Consider the following 27,874-nt stretch of genomic DNA (forward strand, 5'->3'; position numbering starts at 1 on the left):
AACCACAGCTGGCGTGTATGAAGTGTCTCTCACCCTCTCCTCGCCTGCCTGTCGGATGACTCCGCTGTCTCCCCCGGTAGGCAAACCGCAACGCTCGCTTCCTTCTGTCACTTGTACGTGGTGTTCACCTTAGCTCGGCCACGCCCCCGACATGTTTCGTCACGCCTGTGACTTAATCATGGGATAGGCCGCTCTAAACGCCAGTCACTCCTTATATCTCCTCCCATCCCTAATTTGCAGAGGATGTCTCAGTGCGCACGCGTCACCTGTTCGTTCCGCGCTTGCGCTGTAGAAGTGTCCCCGTGAGCGCAAACCCCCGCTATTAGGGACCACAGCTCATCAGTTCCTGGTGTACCATACAGTGGTCTCTGATTACCTCCCGCGCCCTATCACATTTCTAATGTTAGTGGCACAACTTCCCAGAAGTTTGTTTGTCATTTGACCATGTGTTTAAAGCTGGTCACACGCCAGTGGTCTCCAAAACTGCGGCCCCAGGAGGTGGATGTGGCCCTTCGCTTGCCTTTATGTAGCCCCTGGGGCACTGTTCCTCTCAATGATACCAACAACGGGGCACTATTCCTCCCACTGACATCAGTGGCAAGGCACTATTCTTTCCACTGACAACAATGATGGGACACTATTCCTTCCACTGACAATGATGGGGCACTATTCTTCTAGCTGACACCAATGATGGGGCACTATTCCTCCCACTGACACCAATGATGGGGCACTATTCCTTCCACTGATATCAATGATGGGGCACCATTATTCCCACTGATGCCAATGATGGGGCACTATTCCCTCCACTGATATCAATGATGGGGCACTATTATTTCCACTGACACCAATGATGGGGCGCTATTCCTCCCACTGATATCAATGATGGGGCCCTATTATTCCCACTGGCACCAACGAAAGGGCACAATTTTTCCCACTGATCTCAACGATGGGCCACTATTCCTCTCACTGACATCAACAATGGGGCACTATTCCTCCCACTGACACCAACAAAAGGGAGCAATTTTTCCTACTGATACCAACGATGGGGCACTATTCTTCCCACTGACACCAATGATGGGGCATTGTTTACTCCCATCGGGCATTTTCTACTCTCACTAGCCACAGTCTGGCCCCCTCAAAGTCTGCAGTCAACAGTCAACACTAAATGTGGTTTTCACTTTCAGGAATGGTCATTTGTTCCAAAAACAAATCTTAAAAGCAAACAAAATTTTGTAGTACTTTCAAACGACTTTCGGTCAATTCATCTAATGTACTGACTAGAATTTTTGTACAGATGTTCATACGAATGTTCCTTTGGAAATCTACTAGTGTATGGCCGGCTTTAGGAATTAAATTGCCCTAGTGTTTGTCTACCTGACTTCGGGACACTTACCTTACGAGATGCTGGAGCTGTTAGCACCAAAAATATCTCTTGTGCACCAAGATCTTTGTACTGAGAACAACTAATCTCTTCTAGCCCCCAGTTCTTTGTTTGTTTCATCCCCTGATACTTCACTGGGATGCTGAGGATGGTTTATTTAGGCAATACAGACGGTTACATGACTTGTTTTTGTAAATATTTCAATACGCACGAGTGTGCCTGGCAAAGCCTTGCAAAAGACAAGTTTTTGGTGTTCTAAAAAGTTGACCATTTAACAGCTGCTTCCATTAGTAATCTATATAACACCTTTGTTGTTATGAAAAGCAGCTCTGGTGGACAGCTGGTGAATTGTTCATAGTGGCCGCAAAAGGCGACAGTACTGATTTGTCCTTGCGGACAGTGGTCAAGCGGGAGGTGCCATTGTCTTCATGCACTACAATTATTCTGGTTTCAGATGAGATAGTGGCCACTATGTGGTGGAATGGACATGGAAGGCAGACCACAGATACCATCAGCCTTTGGCATATACTCAAAATTGCAATGCTGCCTGACCACCATATACACAATACTCAGGTAATTTATTTTCCGATCTATGTAGAGGAGGCAAAACAGCATTTTAACAACGAGACATGTCCTACAGTGATGGCACGAAATGTCCTACAGAGCAAGGACACACAGGAAACCGATGCCTGGAGAGTTTATCTATGCTATTCCTGTACCCACTGTCATCCCATAGCTCAGCAGTTTTCATTCTACTTTTATATGCATTTATATGGAGGCTTGATTATAATTTTTAGGTTTAAAAAAGGCTTTATCACAAACCTCTCATTTACTGGAATGACTGTGATCTGAAGTACCAGTCTCCTAATGTTTTGCAGATGGACTCGGGCTAGGTTCAGCTGCGCTGTGACGGCTGAATCAAATTTAGAACAAAATAAAATGCTTGGGAAGTTGTTTCTTTGTTTAAAGAAGAACCCAGCGAAGCACTTTCTGAACTGATAACATAACTTAACCCCTATGCCATTTCAGACAAAACAACAAACTTTTCTATGGAAAAGCTATAGGGTCTAATTTGTTTTGTCTTTCAAAAATGTGTGTAAATATATTCTAGATTGGGGGATAAAGTTATCACTTCAAAAAGCATATTTTTTTGCTGACCCCACCAAATGTTCTTCTCTCTAGTGATGCCCCCTGAAACATAGCCTATCCCTGTGCTATTATCACTGGATACAATATAAAGCATTATATTTAGCCGATCATGAGAATGAGAGAAAATTACATTTGGTGAGTGTGTGTCCTGCGGGAAGCGGGTGTCACTGGAGCATGTTGTGTGGAGTGATTTGGATACTTTAATGGAATAACGAGTGGACATTTGGCATTTATTTATATTTTAATATTATTCATTTTTAGGTATAATTGTGATCAATTGGATACATTTATTTTTTGTTTTGGGTTTTTTGGGGTTGTTTTTTTTGGTTGAGTATTGCTGGATATGCTAAATTTTTTTGTCCTGGGAAATTCATTTTGGGTTGTCAATTCAGTAAACAATACTGAAGAATGTGGCAAGTTCACCAACATGAATCATTTGATTGAAAAAAAAAAAAAAAAAATTTCACAAAAGTATGTGGGCTGGTGAGTGCAGACCAATCTGGAGCAGTGTTAGCTCTATGTGGATAATTGATTAATTCTCTGATATTTTGTATTATGTAGATAATTGATTAATTCTCTGATATTTTGTATATAAAAGTTAGGTCACAAAATCCATTGCATGATTTTTTTCACCATAAGAGCCCAATTGTAGCTATTTTTATGTTGCTATGAAGTGAGGCTGCATAAAAAAAATAAACCTATTTTTACATTTTTAGTAATATTGCTCCAAAGAAATGCATAGCAGCCCTTCTCTGGTAGCTATAAAGAGGTGTGGACTGCTGTGTTTTAAGTGAAAGCAAAAGGATCTGAGGTGTTCCACATGCCCTATCAACAATTCTCACATTCCCTAAGCAGCGTTGTTGATTGGAGAAATGTGCACAGGGTGTGACAGACCACCGATATACTTAGCACTGCTCTCACACAAAACACAGCAGTCTTAGGCCGGGTTCACACTTGCTGCAGCCGTGGCTCATAGCAGGGGATCCGGTGCGTCCCCATACATCGATTCAGGTGCGAATCAGGTCTGAATTTCTGGCTGAATTTGCACCTGAAACACAGCCAAAGACGCAAGGGACCCTTTTCCAGTACGAACCACAGCCACCCCGGAGCTGTGTGAACCGGCTCCATTGAGAGCTGGTCACCGTCAAATCTCATGCGAATTACATGCGGAAAAACCCACATCCACTTTGGATCAGTGTGAACCCAGCCTTAAGCTGGCCATACACATATAGATTATCTACAGACTTTCTATGGTTAGATAGAAAATGTGCAACAGATCTCTCCATGTTCGCTAAACTGTGTGGATGGAGGAATCTCCCACTTTTTCCATCTAACTATAGAAAATCTGCAGATAATCTATAGGTGTATGGCCAGCCTTAGTCTCCAGCATGCTGCTCGGGTAGGGCTGCTAGGCATTAGCAAGCAGCACTATTAATATAAAAAAAACAACAAGGAAGCTCCCAGGAAGGTGCGGTTATGTCACTTTTGCTTGGTGAGAACTGAGCAAGTGGCAGGTGAATCTATAGAAAATGAGTGTATGAGGGCAGCACAGTGACTTGGTGGTCTTTGCGCCAAACTTGCAGCAATCACTTCCAGTTTGCATTCTGTGTTCACTTTCCCCCAGGTACTCTGGTTTCTTCCTACATGTCAAAGACATGCTGGTAGGTTAAATGGCACCCATCTAAATTGGCTGTAGTATGATATTCTATTGAGTTCACCCAAGATGGCTCACTCACCATTGATCTATCCCAACAGCATATAAAGAGCTTTGAGTACCCAGGGAGAAACTTTCTCTTCGATATATACTATATGTTACTGTATTGTGTGGGAATGGCCAAATCCCCTTTTAGGTTATTTTTAGTTGTCTGTATCCTCCTGGGGGGATTTACGTTCACTTCCTGTCCTGGAAACACAAGAAAGCTGTCACCAGAACATTTGTCGCCATTGAAAGATTTCTCCTGACTTCTTGTTCTCATGATAGTTGTAAAACATAGTATTTTCCTTCATTTACTGTGTCAGTGACAAGGTCAGAACAAACAAAGAGTGCAAATTCCCCTGCATGTTATCTATGTGTCCATGCACACATAGGCTGTTATCAGTGTTTTTTGGCAGGGGTGTTTTCAGGCTGGGAATAAAAAGCCAGAACTACAGTGTTTGTAGAAGAGTTTTTCAGCTGTAAAAACGCTCTAACGCTGAAAAACGTGGTTAAACGCAGCAAACTGGGGCTGATTTTTTGAGCCTCAAGCTTTTGTGGGAGTATAGTTTTGCTAAAAAAAAAAAAAAAGCAAACACAGCAAAACGCTAATGCAAAAACGCTGTAAAACGTGGCAAGACACTAGTGAAAAAATGCTGCAAAACTTGCGTTTTTTAACACGGCATTCTACAGCTAACGCTAATGCCGATTTTATATAACGTCCAGTTTGCATGAGGCTTAAAAACTGTAGAGATAAAATGTCATCTGCAAAGGGAGTGGGTTGCTTTCAATGAACCAATCCACAAAAACAAGGTTTTTAGAGCATATATTATATTGTGCATATATATAATAATGTCATTAACCACTTCAGCCATAGAAGATTTGGCTGCTCAATGACCAGGCCATTTTTTACAATTCGGCACTGCGTCGCTTTAACTGACAATTGCACGGTCATGCGACGTTGTACCCAAACAAAACTGACATCCTTTTTTTCACACAAATAGAGCTTTCTTTTGGTGGTATTTGATCACCTCTGCGATTTTTATTTTTTGCGCTATAAACAAAAAAAGAGCGACAATTTTGCAAAAAAAAAAAAAAAAAACAATATTTTTTACTTTTTGCTATAATAAATACCCCACAATTTACAATTTACAATTCGGCACTGCGTCGCTTTAACTGACAATTGCACGGTCATGCGACGTTGTACCCAAACAAAACTGACATCCTTTTTTTCACACAAATAGAGCTTTCTTTTGGTGGTATTTGATCACCTCTGCGATTTTTATTTTTTGCGCTATAAACAAAAAAAGAGCGACAATTTTGCAAAAAAAAAAAAAAAACCAATATTTTTTACTTTTTGCTATAATAAATACCCCACAATTTAAAAAAAAAATACGTTTCTTCATCAGTTTAGGCCAATATATATATTCTTCTACATATTTTTGGTAAAAATAATCACAATAAGCATATATTGATTGGTTTGCGCAAATTTTATATCATCTACAAACTATGGGAAAGATTTATGCCATTTTTATTATTTATTTTTTACTAGTAATGGTGGTGATCTGCGATTTTTATCGAGACTGCGACATTATGGCGGACATATTGGACACTTTTTTGGGATCATAGACAATTATACAGCGATCAGTGCTATAAAAATGCACTGATTACTGTGTAAATGTCACTGGCAGGGAAGGGGTTAACACTAGGGGGCGATTAAGGGGTTAACTGTGTGTCCTAGGCAGTGATTCTAACTGTAGGGGGATGGGAGTGACTAGGAGAGGATACATATCGTTTTTCCAACTTAGTAGGAACAAACGACATGGCTTCTCTCCTCTGACAGCACAGGGATTTGTGTGTTTACACACACAAATCCCCATGCTGACTCTCGTGCGTGGCCAGCGGCGATCATGCCCATTCGGTTCCCTGCCATGCAGTGGGGCATGCCCTCTGGTGGCTGAAAAAGGGTAGGGCGTACCCATACAGGATTTCGCCCAGGAGAGCCATTCTGCCGCAGTATATCTGCGTGAGCCGGTCGGGAACCGGTTAAATTGTTTATCATTATAGGCAAAAAAAAAAAAAAGACTGATCTGACATCAACGAGGATTGATTGATAGACAATAACCACAGGTATCTGTTAAACAATGGCTATTCATTTCACGCAAAAATAATACATGCACTACCTTCTGATATTTAGGTACAGTACATTATTAAATGGTTTGATGAGTAGATTAAAAAAATGTATAAAAATGATCAGAAAATTATTTATTGTACAGAAGTTTTCCTAGATTTTAGATGATTTATCTCCTTGAACTTCTTCCTGGGACAGCGCTCGAGACTAGCAGCCAATTGCTCAGCTCAAGCACCTCCACCAGTCACATGACTGAGGAAGCAATGTCACCACTTTCCTAGTTGCTGATACTGGTGTTTCAAGTGCAGGCAATGGCAGAGGAAGTAACAGTGAGTGAGCACAGGCAAAAAGACTATAAGGTGTTAAGGGTTGTGGGGGCCTTTGCAGAGGCCCAATGGAACAATGTAGCTATGTAAAGGTCATACCTGGCCAATGCCGTTAGAAGCTGGAAATCACTGAAGTAGACCGCTACTTCAGTGATCCCCAATCGCTTTGGGGTCCAACGCCAAGTGGCTGCCCTCCTGCATTGTGAAGAAGATTAACCGTTTGGCATAAGCGTTATTTAGAGAATGCTTTGCAAACATTACGCCCACCACCTCGTCTGATCAGAGAATGCTTTGCATTCAATCAGACAATGCAAACCATTTTCTCAATGGCGCCCGTACTGAGCGGCTGATTTCTTGTATTCACAATGCATCAGGCTGGCTTCTCAGCATGGGAGCCAGAAGCAAGTGGATATCGCTGAAGTAGCACTGTCCACGTCAGTGATTTCCAGCTTTCATTGGCATTGGCCAGGTATGTCACACACATAGCAACGTTTGACCTCTTAGATTGTAAGCTCTGAGCAGGGCCCTCTGATTCCTACCGTATTAAATTGTAGTAAAAACTGTTGGCGCAATATAAATCCTGCATATTAATAATAATTGTGACAGACCCAACTGGGACAGGGACTTTTGGAGGGGACTGCAAGCTAGCCTCTTGCCTGACTATGGGCCCTGGCATTTGAGGGGGCTTTAGTCTTTGGGAGGTGTGCGTCTGGGGGACCTTTGGATTCAATCCATGTCTCCCTGAAACACACAGAGTCTGAGAACTGAAGGACCTGCATACATATTTGGGGTAAAAAATCAACAGTTAAACCAGGATGGATTCGATTTAAATCAAGTCAATTTAAAATACGATTTAAATCATGATTGAAATCACTAGTAAAAAGGCTTGATTTAAATCAACTCGATTTTAAATCTTAATTTTTAAAGAGGAACTGTCATCTCTGTCCTGCAGCGGCTCTTCCTCTGACCCGCTGTTGACTCACCGACAGTCCCATTTACTCCCAATCACTTTAATGGGACGGCTGGTGATGCGGCAGTAACACAACAAGGAGAGGGATGTGGCGGCAGCAGGTGAGTGGGTGCCCACTAACACGCACTGCCATGATGGATCTGAAATGACAGGTGCTCTTTAAATGTAAGGACTTATTCTTGCTGGTAGTTAGAATCTTTAATATTTGCAAACAAAATGAAGGTTTCCTATTTAGAATAATAAGCTGTCAGGTTAGTAAAATAGTGATATCAGAACCGATTAAATCATACAGTTTGTGATGTACATAGAGGCAAAACAATGGGATAAAGAAATATTCCTGAACTTTGTTTTATCTCATGGTCATGCTACATAACTTAGCTCCATTTCATGCTGAATAAACTAAATTATTAATGTAGCTTAAATAGAAGAGTATCCTTAGATTTTTACTCCAAAAGCATTTTATTAAAATAAATTTAATAAAAATAAAAAAAATCGATTGAAATTAAAAAAAAAAAAGTTTTTTTTGGATTGTTTAAAAAAAATCATTGATTTTTATACACCCTTGCCCAAACCAGCATAGACTGCTTCAACCCCCTCCTAGACTCAAAGCAGAAGATTATAATTTGCTCAAAACAACCTGATGCTGGGGTCTCTTGCTGTTATGTGTAATCTGTGTTATGTGTTTACTGTTCTAATGTGTACCTGTGTTTGCCAATCCTGTCAAAGTGTGAAGTGTCTTTCTCCCATTGTTTTCCTCCCAGGTGTGAATTCCCCTTGTTAATTGAGTAGCCTATTGTTTCTGTCTGTTTGCTAATCCTCCTGCAGATTCCTAGAGGATGGGACTAGTCTTGTGTCAACTATACCTCGTTACCTAACCATTGTGGGATGTTTACCCCCAATGTGTAATATTTGTTTTTATTGTTCATGTGGTGACTGTTAAGTTAATTTCCTTTGGTTTTACCTAAACATCTTGTCTGCATATGATGCTTGGGGTAAAGGGCCAGTATTAGCTACCGGTCTGCTGGAAGGGTTTGGAGGGCAGGAGGCACCGTTTGGCGGAGGAACCCAGTCGGCGTGCCAGGCGGTCCGTCACAATAATAACATGTCAATGCCTGGACTTATGCTTAAAGCAGTGTCTTTAAAAGTAAAGGTATATGGTTTTCATAAACATGGATTTATATCTTTTGGGGCTATTGAAGATTATATTATATATAAGGTCTATCCTTTTATCATTATTTTTACAAAGAGAAAAACTACAAGGGAAAAAAAAGGTAAAAAAATACACTAGTAAAATCTGCAACGCATGTGTGATGTGTTTATCTCTAACAGCTAACTGAATGGTGGCACTACTAATAATAATAAAAAAAAATGTGTTACTAATAGAGTCTCAAACAGGCAATGAGTAAGCAGAAAATGCGAAGGGTCAGCATAATGCACCATTGTCTTTGTCATATCACAACCTTCATTGTGCAGCTGTCTTTTCCACTATGCGTGATCCTACAGCATGCTTAGTCACATCTTAGCTGGCCTGTCCTAACTAATCTTCATCTTACTGCATGCCAGTCCACAATGTATTTCCAAGAAAACCTCATGCGGTCATCCTGCTATTAGTTAAATATACCATTTGGGACTTTATTTAGAGCAGTCTTTTCACAAATGAAAAGGAACCCATGGTATATTTGACCAAGCTTATCCTTACGATAAGCAACATTGTATCTGCTGCTTTCCCTGTGTAGAGTATTACAAACAGACAATACAGGAGTCAGAATAAATTTGGCTCCTACAGACCTTCTTAACTCCACACTCTCTGCAAAAAACTATTACACTTTTAAGAAAAGTATGCATTAAAGTTGGGATTTTTGACCTGCTTCTGTAGCAGGGTCCGCATCGCTGGACCCTGGGACAGGTAAGTGTCTGATTATTAAAAGTCAGCAGCTGCAGTATTTGTAGCTGCTGACTTTTAATTTTTTTATTTTTATTGGAACTCTGCTTTAAAGACTGGCCATGTAGCTTTACTGCTACAGGGCGGCCGCTCTGTGCAGAATCACGTACAGTATATATACGTGATTTTTGCATTCCTGGGTTGGGGGCACACCCGTCTAGCTGTGCTGTGTGATTCGTCACAGCACATGCCGATCACTGGGTTCTGGCCAGCGATTGACCACCAGGACCCGGCATTCGGCATTGAGTCTCACAGAACACAGCTCTGTGAGTGTAAACAGCAGAGCTATGTTCAGTGACAGGGGATTTAGTTTTTCATTCCCTGAAAACTAGATCCACAATAAAAGCAGCACACAGTACACACACACAAACACTTGTTAGGCACACATTTAACCCCTGGATCGCTCTAGATGTTAACCCCTTCCTGCCCAATGTCATTAGTACAGTGACAGTGCATATTATTAGCATTTGGGATGCCAGTTGCAGTTAGTTAGTTCTGACTCAGTGTCAGTTGGTGTTAGATTGGTCACCGCAGTCCCATAATAAGTCGCTGATCGCTGCCATTACTAGTATAAAAAGGTATTGATTAAAATTCCAGTATATATCCCATAGTTTGTAGATGCTATAACTTTCACACAAACCAAATACACACTTTTTTTTTTTTTTTTTAACCAAAGGCATGTAGCAGGATACATTTTGCCCAAAATGTATTAAGAGATTTGATTTTTTTTGTTTGTTTATGGGATATATTTTATAGCAGAGAGTAAAGAATATTCTTTTTTTTTTTTCTAAATTGTCTTCTTTTTTTTCTTTTATCCAATAAAAAAAACCCAGAGGTGATCCAATACCACCAAAAGAATTTGTATGAAAAAAAAAAATATATAAATTTCGTTTGGATCCAGCATTGCATGACCACGCAATTGTCAGTTAAAGTAACGCAGCACTGCATAGCAAAAAAATATGAAAAGGGTCATGAAAGGGGATAAATCTTCCAGAGGGCAAGTGGTTAAAAACCCTTAAAATCATCATTGGCCTCCAATGGCCGAAGAAGGGAGGGGACCCAGGAGAAGCAATAACCTTCGGGCCTATTGGCATAGGAAGTGGACAGGAGGCCGGAAGGGACAGGAAAGCTTTGAAACTATCAGGAAATGCCTGAGATTTGACCAGGACAGGAGGGTTTATAAGGCTGCAGTAGGCATGTTCAGGTGTCCATATTTCATAATACTGCAATTTGACCCTTTCCCCATATAAAAGGGTGTATTAAACATGTTATAGCTAGGGCAGGGAGTAATTGAAAGGACTTATGCACACTGCTGCTGTTAAACTCACATTTTTGTGGGTTTAGGTGTTTTTTTTCTGCCCTTAAACTCCCCTAATGTATAAAGTATACATTAAAGTATATTTGCCTTTAGTAAATCAACCCCTGTGTGTCCATGCACACAGAGGTTGTCTATGCGTCCATGCACACAGAGGTTGTCTATGCGTCCATGCACACAGAGGTTGTCTATGCGTCCATGCACACAGAGGTTGTCTATGCGTCCATGCACACAGAGGTTGTCTATGCGTCCTTGCACACAGAGGTTGTCCATGCGTCCGTGCACATAGAGGTTGTCCATGTGTCCGTGCACATAGAGGTTGTCCATGTGTCCGTGCACATAGAGGTTGTCCATGTGTCCGTGCACATAGAGGTTGTCCATGTGTCCGTGCACATAGAGGTTGTCCATATGTCCGTGCACATAGAGGTTGTCCATGTGTCCGTGCACATAGAGGTTGTCCATGTGTCCATGCACATAGAGGTTGTCCATGTGTCCATGCACATAGAGGTTGTCCATGTGTCCGTGCACATAGAGGTTGTCCATATGTCCGTGCACATAGAGGTTGTCCATGTGTCCGTGCACATAGAGGTTGTCCATGTGTCCGTGCACATAGAGGTTGTCCATGTGTCCATGCACATAGAGGTTGTCCATGTGTCCGTGCACATAGAGGTTGTCCATGTGTCCGTGCACATAGAGGTTGTCCATGTGTCCGTGCACATAGAGGTTGTCTATGTGTCCATGCACACATGGATGTTTTTAGCAGTTGAGTAGCAGAAGAGTTTTAGAGGATATTTTCTGAACGCCCTAGAATCACATTCAGGAGTGAGAATTTTCACCACAAAAAACGCTGACCGCTTTTTAACGCGTGTAAACGCTGTTAAACATGCCTAAACACTAGGCGTGTTTAGAACGCCAGCGTTTACTTATTTCAATGGCCAGAATAAATTCTGGCCAATGAAATAAACAGCCAAACTCCAAAAACACTGCTAAACTAAATAGCATTTTGAAGAAACCAGTGTGCATGAGACCTAAGGGTGGTACAAAAAGGGTCAGGTTTAGGGGAAGTTTAGGTCTGCTTTAATGTGTTCCTTTGCACTTACAAAAGCTTAGTTGTCGACTTTCACAAAATTCGGCATACTGCGCTGAATCCATTGCTCGGGTTTGTTTCTCAGCTCTCTGCAAGAAAAAATAAAAAAAATTGAAAATTATAACAAATATTAAATGCTAAAAAATTGCAAAGATGCAACCTACCATTTAACCGGTAAAGCCACATGAATGAAACATGCTGACTAGATGGTGCTGTGGTCTCTAGCTCATAAAGTGACTGTCCTATAACGCACTTCATGACAAAGGAATACACTGCATGCTTTACAGCAGCACCTAGCCATGCAGGGGACTTTGTTAAACATAGCATCTCAGACAAGCACATTCAGTGAGTTAGTAGACTGGATATATGCACTTTCATGAGCTCCATTCTAAGGTGATTACTAGTCAGTTCTCTTAGAAGGCTAAGGCTCCATTCACACCTGAGCATAGCGCAGCGACAGCTGCTGCAGTGTGGTTTTTTTAGCGTTTTTGTATTTTGTAGTGGAGTGTTTTTGGAGTGGTGCCATTCATTTGAACGGGCCTCCCTCTGCTCCAAAAATGCTTCAAAGAGGCTCAGGTACAAAATCTTGGCACAGAGTCAGGAGAGTTTGGAGTTGCGATTGTTGCCTTGATTGTTGCTCGACAATCGGGGAAAAATTGCAGCGTGTTTTGGTGCTATTAAAAAATAATGACTGCAAATGCGTCCAGTGCTTTGGTGCAATTCTGGAATTGTGGGCAGAATTGCAGCGATTCAAATCGCCTAGGTGTGAACAGAGTCTTAGAGGTTGCTTTTCTAAAACTGGAGAGTGCAAAATCTGGTGCAGCTCTGCATAGAAAACCTATGAGCCAAGCTGAAGTTAGAAGCTGATTGGCTACCATGCATACAGTTGTGCTCATAAGTTTACATACCCTGGCAGAATTTATGATTTCTTGACCATTTTTCAGAGAATATGCATGATAACACAAACTTTTCTTTCACTCATGATTAGTGTTTGGCTGAAGCCATTCATTATCAATCTACTGTGTTTACTCTTTAAATCATAATCACAACAGAAACTACCCAAATGACCCTGTTTAAAAGTTTACATACCCCATTTCTTAATACCGTATAATTCCCCCTTTAACATCAATGACGGCTTGAAGTCTTTTGTGGTATTTTTGGATGAGACTCTTTATCTTCTCAGATGATAAAGCTGCCAATTCCTCTTGGCAAAAAAAAGCCTCCAGTTCCTGTAAATTCTTGGGCTGTTTTGCATGAACTGCACGTTTGAGATCTCCCCAGAGTGGCTAAATGATATTGAGGTCAGGGGACTGAGATGGCCACTCCAGAACCTTCACTTTATTCTGCTGTAGCCAATGACAGGTTGACTTGGCCTTGTGTTTTGGATCATTGTCATGTTGGAATGTCCAAGTACGTCCCATGCGCAGCTTCCTGGCTGATGAATGCAAATGTTCCTCCAGTATTTTTTGATAATATACTGCATTCATCTTGCCATCAATTTTGACCAAATTTCCTGTGCCTTTGTAGCTCACACATCCCCAAAACATCAGCGATCTACCTCCGTGTTTCACAGTAAGAATGGTGTACCTTTCATCATAGGTCTTGTTGACTTCTCTACAAATGTAGTGTTTATGGTTGGGGCCAAAAAGCTCAATTTTGATCTCTTCACTCCAAATAAGTTTGTGCCAGAAGGTTTGAAGCTCGTCTCTGTGCTGTTTGGTGTATTGTAAGCGGGATACTTTGTTGCATTTACGTAGCAATAACTTTCTTCTGGCTCTATCCTTCCTTGGATATCTTTTTTATATCCCTTTCCTGTTTTATACAGTTCAACTACCTTTTCCCGCAGATCCTTTGACAATTCTTTTGCTTTCCCCATGACTCGGAATCCAGAAACATTAGTGCAGCACTGAATGAAAGATGCAAGGGTCTGTCAGGAGTCCAGAAACTCATTGACCTTTTATACACACACACTAATTACAAGCAAACAGGTCACAGGTGAGGATGGTTACCTTTTAATAGCCATTCAAATCCCTTTGTGTCAACTTGTGTGCATGTTATCACCAGGGTATGTAAACTTTTGATCAGGGTCATTTGGGTAGTTTCTGTTGTGATTATGATTTAAAAAGAGTAAACACAGTTGATTGATAATAAACGGCTTCAGCCAAACACTAACCATGAGTGAAAGAAACATTTTTGTGTTATCATTCAGATTCTCTGAAAAATTGCCAAGAAATCATAAAGTCTGCCAGAGTATGTAAACTTATGAGCAAAACTGTAGCTGCACCAAATTTTGCACTCCAGTTTTAGTAAATCAACCCCTAAGTATCTGGATGGGGCACAGTGAGATCAATGCATATCATTTCTTAGAACATTATGTTTTTTTGTTTTTTTTACACATCAGACATTCTGTCAAGGTGCCGTGCCCATGGGGTGTTTCTGGGAATACCTTTCCTTAATCCCTTAGCACCAGCCACATGCAAATATGCAGCCTCTCAGCAGGTGGGCCTTGGTGCCAAAGCAGCCGCATATTTGCATGAATTATTGTAAAGACAGCAGTTCCCGATTGGAAGTAGCGTTTGGGCGCTTTCTGATCGTGTGATCTCCGTGATTGGCTGTCACATGATAATAAACCCCACCTCCCGCCATCCTAAACCCCATAAGGGGCTAGGAGGCTCTAAGGGGTTAATCACAAGCAGGGGGTTTTAGATTGTGAGATTTTTAAAGCAACTGGGATGGATGGATGCTTTACAGCGATACACGGATTATTAGATCCCTGACAGCACTACAAGGCCTCCTTGTTGATAGTCAAGCTCCTTTAATTCCTAAACGTAGCCTTAAAAAGCCATAACTCAAAAAACAATAATACTTTCACAGAGAACCAGCCAAAATATACCAATGACATACATTTCGAGTAGGAAAAAACCCAGCAAACAAAAACCACTAAAGTGTACTCAAAAATACACACTGGAGTTGACTTCATATAACTGGAGAATGCAAAATCTGGGGCAGCTGTACATGGTAGCCAATCAGTTTCTAACTTCAGCTTGTTCAATTAAAGTGATTGTAAAGGCTTGTTTTTTTTTTGTTTTTTTTTTTAAATAACAAACATGTCATACTTACCTCCACTGTGCAGCTTGTTTTGCACAGAGTGGCCCCGATCATCGACTTCTGGGGTCCCCCGGTGACTCTCGTGGCTCCTCCTCACATCAGATGACCCCTTAGGAGAAGCGCTCTCCCAGGGGGTTACCTTGTGGGCACACTCTCGAGTCCAGCATTTGCGTCCATAGACTCGGATGCCGGACTCGCCCCCGCCCCCCCCCCCCCGGGCGCCTGCGTCATTGGATTTGATTGACAGCAGCGAGAGCCAATGGCTGCGCTGCTATCAACCTATCCAATCAAGAGCCGGGACCCCATGCAGAGAGGGACAGCGCATCTCCGCTGAGTGAATTCCAGGGCTCAAGTAAGTAAAACGGGGGGAGGGCTGAGGGCTGGCGATTGCCAGAAGTTTTTTTTTTTTTTAAAACACAAAGGTTTACAACCCCCAGATATACTGCGGCAGAATGTCTCTCCTGGGCGAAATCCTATATATATTTGCCCAGGAGAGCCACCAGAGGGCGCACGAGCGACGCCGGAGGCAGGCACGCGCACCCGCTGCACAGCGGGGGACCCGATGCGAGTGGCCGGCAGGCACGATCACCGACAGCCACGCACGATTGCATGCACGAGAGCCAGCTCGGGGATTTGTGTGTGTAAACACACAAATCCCTGTGCTGTCAAAGGAGGGAAGATAGATCGTATGTTCCTACAAAGTAGGGACAGCGATCTGTCATCTCTCCTAGTTAGTCCCTAGTGTTAACCCCTCCCCTGCCAGTGATATTTATACAGTAATCAGTGCATATTTATAGCACTGATCGCTCTATAAATGTCAATGGTCCCAAAAATGTGTGAAAAGTCTCTGATCTGTCCGTCGCAATGTCACAATACCGCTAAAAATCGCAGCAGATCACCGCCATTACTAGTAAAAAAATTAAAATAAATAAAAACGCCATAAAAATGCCATAAATCTTTCCCATAGTTTGTAGACGCTATACCTTTTGCGCAAACCAATCAATAAACGCTTATTGCATTTTTTTTTACCAAAAATATGTAGAAGAATACATATTGGCCTAAACTGATGAAGAAATGTGTTTTGTTTTTTTAAATTGGGGGATATTTATTATAGCAAAAAGTAAAAAATATTGTTTTTTTTCAAAATTGTCACACTTTTTTGTTTATAGCGCAAAAAATAAAAAACGCAGAGATGATCAAATACCACCAACAGAAAGCTCTATTTGTGGGTAAAAAAAGGATGAAAATTTTGTTTGGGTACAGCATTGCATGACCGCTCAATTGTCAGTTAAATCGACGCAGTGCCAAATTGTAAAAAGTGCTCTGGTCAGGAAGGGGGTAAAATCTTCCGGGGCTGAAGTGGTTAAGCTTTGACAAAAAAATATGGAAGCTGATTTTGCACTCTGCAGTTTTAATAAATCAACCTCTTAGCCTTCTAGGAGAACTGGTTAGTAATCACATTACCCTCCTTAGAATGGAGCTCATGAATGTGGATATATCCAGTCCAATAACTAGTCTTTTGCAAGGCTAGGCTAGGTTCAATCCACTCTTTCAATCAGTGGTGGCCCGTGCACTGTGGGCGCGTGGGTGCCGCCCCCCTATCCATGCACCCAGCCCCTTTCAGGACGCCGAATGCATGGATTCCTATGGCGGGGAGGGGGTGGTACTTTTTAAAGCACCTGATTAGAGCCAGAGGCTCTAATAGGCTTCAAAATAGGGTGGGCTCTTGGCACTGAGAGTGATCCCACCCAATTGTGTGATGATAGCAAATTCATTTTCGTTATTTTCACACTGACCTTCCTCCCTGCCAATCAGGATGCAGGGCGTCAGACCTGTTTCCTGATTGGCCAAAGCGCTATTGTATGCCTGGCACTTAGGAAGAGGAGCGGAGGACTCCAAGACACACGCTGCACCAGAGCCACCGCTTTGGTGCACTGAGGAGCTGCTGCCTGGCGGTAAGTGCCACAATGTCAGGGCTGCGCCATGGGGGGGGGGAGGTGCTGCCAGAGCCGTGAGCCCTGAGAGTGGGGGGGTTTGTGATCACAGTGGCTGCATATGATGGGCACAAGTGGCTGCATATGATGGGCACAAGTGGCTGCATAAATTGGGCACAAGTGGCTGGGCACAAGTGGCTGCATTTGATGGGCACAAGTGGCTGTATATGATGGGCACAAGTGGCTGCATACGATGGGGCACAAGTGGCTGCATACGATGGGGCACAAGTGGCTGCATACGATGGGGCACAAGTGGCTGCATACGATGGGGCACAGTGGCTGCATACGATGGGGCACAGTGGCTGCATACGATGGGGCACAGTGGCTGCATACGATGGGGCACAGTGGCTGCATACGATGGGGCACAGTGGCTGCATTTGATGGGCACAAGTGGCTGTATATGATGGGCACAAGTGGCTGCATACGATGGGGCACAAGTGGCTGCATACGATGGGGCACAAGTGGCTGCATACGATGGGGCACAAGTGGCTGCATACGATGGGGCACAGTGGCTGCATACGATGGGGCACAAGTGGCTGCATACGATGGGGCACAGTGGCTGCATACGATGGGGCACAGTGGCTGCATTTGATGGGCACAGTGGCTGCGTTTGATGGGCATAATGGCTGCAATTGATGGGCACAATGGCTGCAATTGATGGGGGGGTTTCAGTATTTTTCAGTTTGTTTGCGCCCCCCAAAAAATTTTGAGCACCAGCTGCCACTGTTTTCAATAATCCAAACATTTACATTTTTAGATGATTACCCAAGAAAAATAGGAATGAGGAGGAAATGATATAGAGAAACTGAAAACTTTATGCATGAACATTTTCAAGTCCTAGACTTGGGTATGATCCTATTTACTTTTTTAATTAGAGAGACGTTCAAAAGAAAATGGATTGTTACGCTGCAATATGGGAAAAGTTCCCCCGGGGGGGGGGGGGGGTTAGCAGCAAAGTTAATAATATCAAAGATTTAATAAATTAAAAGAAAATACAAGATTGTTACGATAATTTCTTGTGCTAAAGATAAGGAGGAAATTAAATAAGATTTTAAACAAAATTGGCCAGCTTTAAAACTTCGGTGTAGCGTTGCCACCAAGTTTTTAGGAAAAGCCGGAGGGTGGCAAATCTTTCTTTATATTCTAAAACTTGACATGACTGTTTTCAGCAATGAGAATGAACACAGGAGTTTTTGCAACAAACATTTATGAAACCAATACATTTTGCAAGGATCGCACAATAGGTGGCCCAAAATGAAATAGACTACCAGGTGGCTCAACCTGCTGGCTTCTACCAATATATCTGCAGTATGGGGAAAAGCCTTATAACATAATAACATGTAAAGATATTTGCAGAGAAAATATACAAAGGCAACAGTGGAATTTTACCGATGAGAAATATTCCACTAGTAGATTTATTCCCCATCTCCTTGGCCTGTCACATTTTTTTTTCCTGTTTGAATTCAGGATATAGCCATGTTTTTATGTGGGTTTGATTTGGACACAGATCAGATGCCACATTATTCTGAAAAAGACTGAAACATCTTCTGACAAATCTTCATCTCCAAATGTCCCAAGATATTACACGCTTCCCCACATGGCGAGGCAGCAATATTTCATCTCTCTCCAACTGAAATCTGCTCGCTGATCAAACTCTCTGAATGTGTCAAGAGCCTAATTTTCGAAATTCAAAATGGTAACGGTGATCTGGTTACTGCTGCGAGCTGAGATGCTGAGTGTTTCCACAAAGAAAGACGACAGCAAGTAAAAGAATTCCTAAACTGAGCCGTTCATCAGATTCACTAAACTATTTTTCCTAAAGCTGATCTCCAGGGATATGGGGGGGGGGGGGGGGGGGGGACAACCTCTTCCCATTCCATCCCCATATACCTAATCTAGATTTTTTTTTTTTTTTTATTTACTTGAAAGCCCCAATTACTTACCTAAATGACGGTCCAGATGACAGGTCAAGTTCTAGGATCTTCTTTCTTCTGCTCTATAGGGAGGCAGGGCCCAGTCTGTAGTGCCCCTGGCTCTTTCTGGTGACATGGTTGCTGCCCATTGGCTGCCATAGATGTCCGTTACTGGGTTATGACAGGGTATTTATGTATTTCAATGTGACATAACAATGTCACATTGTAATACGAAAAACTAAAATTTTTGGATGGTGGATTGAACAGTGCTCTGGGAGATGTTCAATGCTTGGGAATTTTTTTTTTAACCTAACCTAAACTTCTCCACAACTTTATCCCTAAACTATCTGGTGTGTTCCCTGGCCTTCATGATGCTGTTTGTTCATTAAGATCCTCTAACAAATCTCTAAGGGCTTCACAGAACAGCCGTATTTATACTGAGATTTAATTACACACAGGTGGACTCTATTTACTAATTAGGTGAATTCTGAAGGCAATTGGCTCCACTAGATTGTAGTTAGGAGTATCGGAGTAAAGAGGGCTGAATACATATGCACGCCACACTTTTCAGATATTTATTACATTTACATTTTTGGTTGTAACATGACAAAATGTGGAAAATTTCAAGGGTGTGAATACTTTTTCAAGGCACTGTATATCCAACTTTTCATGGTGAAGCTGAACATTAGGCCTGCTCCATCCTGTCTTCCAAACCTCCCTATTGACCCATTAGTAAAATGAGTGCCTCACTACCCAACAGGAAAGAGCAGCAGGGGGAAGAGCCATGGATCAATGTCACCCCTAAAATCCCACCAGATTTTCTGGCAAGTGCCAGATTTCCAGACTGGGTCTTTCCTGCAGTTGACATTTTCATTTTCATTGTTGTCTCCAAAAGTATCTTTCTCAATACACAAATAGTATGTCTGATGTTATGGTTGCCTACAGCAACCAAGAGTCAGCTTCACCCCCCCTATCAAAAAGAAGGATAAACAAGGCCTCTGAAATGTTGCTACAAGCTATGTTTTTTCATTTTCTTGCACTTGTTTCATTGGGCCCATTGGGGGGAATGTATCAAAGCTGGTGCAGCTAGAATTTGGGCATTTGTGCATGGCAGCCAGTTTCTAGCTTTAATTTTCAAAGCCTAACTGATGAAACTGACATTAGAAGCTGATTGTAGCAGCTATGCATGGCAACCAGATTCAGTTTGCTCAAAATTTGTAGGTATAAAACTGGGGAGAAGCTAAAGGTAAATCCAATCCAATTGCTGTGGACACGCAGTTTTCATGTTTGATGCTTTGCAATATCAGTGCAATACCTCAGTACAGCAAACAACACTCAATGCAGGCAATTCACACTACAATACAGAAGCTTGGTGTCATTACCTCTAATAGCCATACCAAGGTCCCTACATAAATAGGTATGTTTAATCCACATGGAAGGAGTGACTCAGTCTAGTGAAGACTTCTAGAACGTTAGCAAGTCTCGGAGTGTTTCTGTTCAGCGTACAACATAAATCATATCTGAGCACTCTAAAACAATCTATTTATTTTTCTTCTCCACTGATGGGCACTTAGCTACTCTGGAATTGAAACCAACTTAAAGAAAATAACATTAAGGTAAAAAATGTATCCTCGGAAAGTAACTGAAACCTGAATTCAAGTAAAAACAAACTAGAAAAACTGAAAAGTTTGATGCCAGAAGGGAATGCTTGCAATTGCAAAAAGGAAAAAAAAATCTAAGATTTCCTATCCATAATTGTTCGTTGTTAGGCTACAGAGTCATAGGAGGACAGGCTTCCAGCTTCAATACATCACTATTTAAAAGAGAAGTTTGGCTTTTTTTTTTTTTTTTTAAATCTTACTTGCCTAGGAGGATGTAGCATGGGTCTGATGCAGAATCTGTCCCCCGCCAGCTCTAAGACTGAGAACCGAGCAATCTACGACTGCAAATTGCTCAGTTCTCAGAGCTTGGTGAGCTGAGAGCTGGTGACTGTCAGTCACAGGCTCTCTGCTCTGCCCTCCTCCTCCCCCCCCCCCCCGCACTCACTGGAGTGCTGGGCTGTGGAGGTGGAGGGGAGCAGCTGGCTCAGGCTCTCAGCGGCTCACTAAGAGGCTGAGCCAAGTGTCGGTTAAGAATTGTGGGCGGATCCCAACTTTATTGTTGTGATCTTGCCCCAGCATGGACCGGCTCTGTGACGTCAACTGACAGCAGGCTCCAGCCCGCTGTCTGCTGAAATCAGGTAACAGGAGTGCAGAACAAACTGTACTTCTGTGATCTACTATACTATTCCTTTAATGGGTCAGTTCACTTAGAACTGATCATCCATCTTTTGGAAGATGAAGGCGAGTATATGCACCTGTTGTTTTATTTTATTTTGTAGACCTTCACTTAGAAATGGTCCAATAGTGGATGCAATAATGCGTTGTAACCATCACAGTAATAAAATCCTTATAAAAGAAATAACCTTTCTTCTAGGACTATATTTAATATATATATATATATATATATATATATATATATATATATATATATATATATGTGTGCCATCAACATGTACTTTGTAGGAGCACATATGATCACAAGCTAAGGAAGCCATTCTTCACTTGGTCATCAAGTTATAGGGCACTGCTATGTTTACGGTCATTCTAAGATCTAACTTTCCACATAAGAGATTCATATTTGGGAAGTGGCTGAGCCTGCTAAGGAAACCCTACGTGATCCACTCCTTATTTGGTCATCAAATTATGGTGGACTGAGATGGGCATAGTCATTAGACCGAATTTGCCAATAAATACATGGAAAGAATTCCCCTCATTACATGGGACTTTTTAGGCAATATAATATAAAAAGTTATAAATGATTATTATAATTACATAAAATTGTTAAAAATACATATGTTTTCAATATGTCAATACAAATTGTTATGATGATGAATGCAGTACAAAAAAGTTGCAATGCAAAACACTTAGGCTTAATGTACACGGGACATTTTACAACCTCTCCTGAACGATTTAATTGACAGATAGTAAAAAACATCATGCCACATTTGCGTTTAGAAGCGTTTTTTTTCAAATATTCTATAATTTAAAAAGTCTGTCAACGAAATGCGTCTAAACGCGAGTTACCGTCTTTACAAGCTGTTGCAGGCATTTCAATTGCCTCTGAATATCCACCCTGAATGCATTTTTTTGCTTTCCAAAAAATGCTGCTAAACTCAACTGCCTAGAAATGACTATAGATGGCCCTGTGTACATGTACTGATAAGATAACAGAGGAGAGTTCAGGGGCAGCTGAAAAAAACTCCCAACTGCCCCTAAACGTCCGTTTACCACCAGCAGTATACATGAAGCCTTAAATCGCAGAGATTCTGTACAAGTACCCTACACATTTGAAGGCATAGGCTCCTTCCTTAGGGGTAACTCCACATATACAGTGCCTTGAAAAAGTATTCACACCCCTTGATTTTTTTTCCGATTTTGTCATGTTAAAACCAAAAACATAAATGTGTTTTATTGAGATTTTATGTGATCGACCAACACAAAGTGGCACTTATTTGTAAAGTGGAAGGAAAATGATAAATAGTTTTCAAACTTTTTTACAAGTAAATATCTGAAAAGTGTGGCATGCATTTGTATTCAGCCCCCGAGTCAATACTTTGTAGAACCATCTTTCGCTGCAATTACAGCTGCAAGTCTTTTTGGGGATGTCTCTACCAGCTTTGCACCTCTAGAGAGAGAAATTTTTGCCTATTCTTTGCAAAATAGCTCAAGCTCTGTCAGATTGAATGGAGAGCATCTGTGAACAACAATTTTTTAAGTCTTGCCACAGATTCTCCACTGGATTTAGGACTGGGCCATTCTAACATGTGAATATGTTTTGATCTAGACCACCCCATTGTAGCTCTGGCTGTATGTTTAGAGTCGTTGTCCTGCTGGAAGGTAAACCTCCGCCCCAGTCTCAAGTCTTTTGCAGACTAATGCCCCATACACACGGTCGGATTTTCCGACGGAAAATGTGTGATAGGACCTTGTTGTCGGAAATTCCGACCGTGTGTAGGCTCCATCACACATTTTCCATCGGATTTTCCGACACACAAAGTTTGAGAGCAGGCTATAAAATTTTCCGACAACATAATCCGTTGTCAGAATTTCCGATCGTGTTTACACAAATCCGACCCACAAAGTGCCACGCATGCTCAGAATAAATAAAGAGATGAAAGCTATTGGCTACTGCCCTGTTTATAGTCCCAACGTACGTGTTTTACGTCACCGCGTTCAGAACGATCGGATTTTCCGACAACTTTGTGTGACCGTGTGTATGCAAGACAAGTTTGAGCCAACATCCGTCGGAAAAAATCCTAGGATTTTTTTGTTGGAATGTCCGATCAATGTCCGACCGTGTGTACGGGGCATAACAGGTTTTCTTCTAAGATTGCCCTGTATTTGGCTCCATCCATCTTCCCATCAACTCTGACCAGCTTCCCTGTCCCTGCTGAAGAAAAGCAACTCCACCACATGATGTTTCACGGTGGGGATGGTGTGTTCAGAGTGATGTGCAGTGTTAGTTTTCTGCCACACATAGCGTTTTGCTTTTAGGCCAAAACGTTAAATTTCGCTCTCATCTAACCAAAGCACCTTCTTCCACATGTTTGCTGTGTTCCTCACATGGCTTCTCGAAAACTGCAAACAGGACTTCTTATGGCTTTCTTTCAACAATGGGCCTCTTGGTTGCTTCTGTGATTAATGCTCTCCTTGCCCGGCCTGTCAGTTTAGGTGGACGGCCATGTCTTGGTAGGTTTGCAGTTGTGCCATACTCTTTCCATTTTTGGATGATGGATTGCACAGTGCTCAGTGAGATGTTCAAATCTTGGGATTTTTTTTTTTTTATAACCTAACCCTGCTTTAAACTTCTCCACAACTTTATCCCTGACTTGTCTGGTGTGTTCCTTGGCCTTCATGATGCTCTTTGTTCACTAAGGTTCTCTAAAAAACCTCTGAGGGCTTCACAGAACAGCTGTATTTATACTGAGATTAAATTACACACAGGTGGACTCTATTTACTAATTTGGTGACTTCTGAAGGCAATTGGTTCCCCTAGATTTTAGTTAGGGGTATCAGAGTAAAAAGGGGCTGAATACAAATGCACACCCCACTTTTCAGATATTTGTAAAAAATTTTGAAAACCATTTATCATTTTCCTTCCACTTCACAATTATGTGCCATTTTATGTTGGTCTATCACATAAAATCGCATCAAAATACATTTACGTTTTTGGTTGTAACATGACAAAATGTGGAAAATTTCAAGGGGTATTGATTTCTTTTTCAAGGCACTGTAGTATATTGTAATCTTTAGTAAGGTTGAGAATACATCTTTTAGAAAATAAAGAACATAGCACATATGCATAGATATTAAGGATATAGAGTCATCCAATACTCACACAGCATACAGATAACGAGATTAAAAATGAATACCTGTAATCCTGAACTACCATTGGGACAGCATACTACTGCCATCCATGGGGGAACATTTTCCAAAATTAGGGTACTTGTACAGAATCTCTGCAATTTAATTGTTTTGTTCCGCATTCACCATTATAACAATCTGTATTAATATTTTGAAAATTGTATGATTAACAATTTTATGTAATTATAAGAATAATTAGTAACCTTTTTATGTTATCTTGCCTAAAAGGTTCCATTTAATGTATTTATAAATAGGGAAGTTGGCATGTATATAGGGGATCCCCTCTCTCTTTCTAATTTGGAAAATAAATTAATATTTGGGAAGCATCTGACCCCTTCGGTTGACTTTTTTCCCCACATTTCCCAAATAGAAATTCACTCTCATGACGACATTTATAGTATGTGGTCAACAAAACATTTTCAGTGGGGCTCTTCATCTTCTGTTTGGCAGTGCTACTGAATGACCAGATTGTTTAAATATTGACATATGTGCAATTATAGATAAACCAACTGAAGACTGGGTGGCCCATGTAGAAGTCCAAGTTGCGCCAGATCTCTGCTTTATTAACTGCCTTAATATGGGTCAAGTCTGGAGATGGGGTAAAAATATCTGAGGACATATCACATTTTCTGTTCATTTGTTGTGAACAGTGTACCTAAATGAACCTTAGAGGCAAACTTTTTTACTTTTGTAACGTTTTTTACAACTCGTGAAGGTCTACAATGCTAGGAATGCTATCTTCACTAATTACCTCTACATACCGTCCCACCACAAAACATTACTCCCACGAGATAAAAGAGGCAATGAATGAAAACAAACAACCATAAGAGAAGGACCAACGACCTTGCTGATTTACTAAAATTCAATCAAAAAAAGAAACAGTAAACATTGGCTTGTTTAGCTAGAAACACAAAAACACAAGGTGATTTGGGCTGATAATGCCACAGAATAAACAGCAATAACTGCAATCACAAGTCATGTGGTTCTATCAGCTATGTGACAATCTGTTCAATGCCTAACAATGGGCAGGTGGGCGAATGCTAGATAACTTAGTGCTATTTAAAAAACAAAATATTCATATTTATTCATAACACAAGAGAAATATAATAAAAACAATAAGCAATGTAATATATTAAAATAATAAAGCTATATAGATCTTTGATGAAAAATCAACTCAGACCCTCCAGGCCAGCTCACTTTTCAGCACTGGCACTTAGGAACTTGTAGTTTTTAGTGTGGGCTTTTTAGCAATAAAAACACACAATAAATTAAAAAGATTCGCTATATGTCAGAAGCCTAAAAGGCATTACTGTAAACACACCCTAACCATACCTCTTATTTGAATTCCTAATGCCTTAACCCCCTCCCATAATTTTACCCTTAACTAACCCAATAACTTAGTGTAAACCAACCTTTTTCAGGGTGCCTTGGTAAAATGTCTAAAAATTGCCCAAAAAGTGTATACAAGGTGGCGGGTGGTGAAGGCTGCCTTTTAGTTACACAAAGCCACAGGTTTTCATTGTGCAGCATTACGACCTTCTAGTTGCCGACCTCTTAACGACCAATGACATCATCAGTTGATAAGGAGGATGTCAGTCGCCTGTATAGTATCCTTGTCTGACCCTCCCCTGCCTCTCTCCAACTTTGGGATCACGTTAGCTAAATGATGGAGAAAAACCTGAGGAAGAAGAGAAACAATGGAATACTAGTCAGTACCAGTTTGCACCTGGAACGTTGGGTCTCCTACGTGTGTGGATGTTGCTGCATTATGTAAAACTATTATTAATAGTTTTTACATTTTAGGATGGGGTGACTAAAGACTGTCCATAATTTTAAAGGGTGCCTCGAGACTGTCCATAATTTTGGAGAGTGCCTCAATATTGTGCATAATTTTTAAAGGGTGCCTTGACTGAAAAAAGGTTGAGAAAAACTGGTCTAAACCAAACTTCTAAAGCTTTTAATGTAAAAATGTAGCATTTGATATTAGGTGCATGTATGCAGAGCATTGTTGCACATTATGGCAGATTTAACTCTCCAGAGATGAAAGCTCCAAAATCCCTGTCACAGCTCCATCCCGTCTATAACATCTTCTCATCTGCTTCTTCTGGGTCCATTGTACTCTCCTCCCTTTTTGGCCATTGGGCAGCCACTGATGATGTAACTTCTGTGCATGAAATTGCATCATCTTACCACCCAGCACTATCTAATATTTATTTGGAAGTTTTATTAAACTATAAAAAAGCATGTATTATTTTTATGGACCTTTGGAGATATGATAACAGCGTGCACAACAGGAATAGTTGTGCATTCAGGTTTAGTGAGTGGTTGAAGGGAAGTTTCATTTGATTTTTCTAATATGTACAGAATGTATTCAAGAAACATGTATGGTTTCCTCCTTATTTTCTGGGCTAAAAAAAAAATTGTTCTTTTATTTTCAAAATGGGATTTATAAAGGCTGTGTGCCACTGTCTAGAGCGAGGTAAAATGAATGATCCAGGGCAGAGGAGACCCTCATTCAGCCAGACGCACTCGTTAAATTCCATGCATCTGTTTTCGAGGTCTGCTGCCTCCCTGACCACCAACACAGGCGGGCGGCTGTGCCAGTTAGTGATCGCCTGGAATAATGTCCGCGGTGAATGGTGGGGAAAATCCCTGCTTAGTCACAGTGAAAGGTTAGTCATGGAAAATTAACCTTCCTAATAACAGACATGTTACACCACACACAAACTGAACGTACAATTATTTTGTAAATGTTGAAGGAGAAGAAAATTAGAAAGAAAGTAAAAGGCAATGTTTAAGTAGAATGGATTTTTGTAAAGCAGTCTGGAAACTATTTACATTTCTAAAAAGACTGATTCAGGGTTATATTTATGATTTTTTTTTATATTTTTAAACAATGCAGATATATTGATACAGGTAAAGCATGAAAAGCAACTGGTTGTATACATAAAATAAGGAATGTAAAAGTACAAGCCAGAAAGGGCCTGCAGGTCTGTTGGGCAACCTGATGGCCTCGCCCAAAGCTATCTTATGTCGGTAGTTTCCCTTAGACCTGATCATTTACAGGAAGCAAACAAGTCTTGACGGCCACACAGTGCACAGGAACAATTTTAATGCAGGGGCCATTTTAGATCCATGCAAGTGCACAAAAGTGAGTTTTGTAGCATTAGGCAGGTGCATTGTCATGGGCCACAGTGCACTTTATGTGTTGACATGTGTTATTGATGTGCATTAATTCAGGTTTCCAATGCGTATTTTAATTTAGAAGTGGAGTGAGTTAACGCCCACTGACTTTGAAACATGCATTTTGATGTGTTGCTATTGACTTCAAATAGGCCTCCCATGGAACTAAAACCCCAAATAAATATCTATAACCTGTTTTTTCAAAATGCACTACAGC

The 27,874-nt window shown here is 41.2% G+C and overlaps 1 protein-coding gene across 3 annotated transcripts in view; it reads right to left on the reverse strand.

The window, feature by feature from the left end:
- The window catches only part of SUPT3H (SPT3 homolog, SAGA and STAGA complex component), a 727,450-nt gene that overhangs the window by 171,806 nt on the left and 527,770 nt on the right, over nucleotides 1-27,874 (reverse strand). For all 3 annotated transcript variants that reach the window (XM_073625237.1, XM_073625238.1, XM_073625239.1), the window contains one exon: nucleotides 12,008-12,083. In XM_073625237.1, the coding sequence (XP_073481338.1) occupies nucleotides 12,008-12,083 (76 nt within the window). The remainder of the gene's footprint in view (nucleotides 1-12,007; nucleotides 12,084-27,874) is intronic.

The sequence above is a fragment of the Aquarana catesbeiana genome, linkage group LG04 (assembly GCF_042186555.1).
Source record: "Aquarana catesbeiana isolate 2022-GZ linkage group LG04, ASM4218655v1, whole genome shotgun sequence".
NCBI classification, from domain to species: domain Eukaryota; kingdom Metazoa; phylum Chordata; class Amphibia; order Anura; family Ranidae; genus Aquarana; species Aquarana catesbeiana.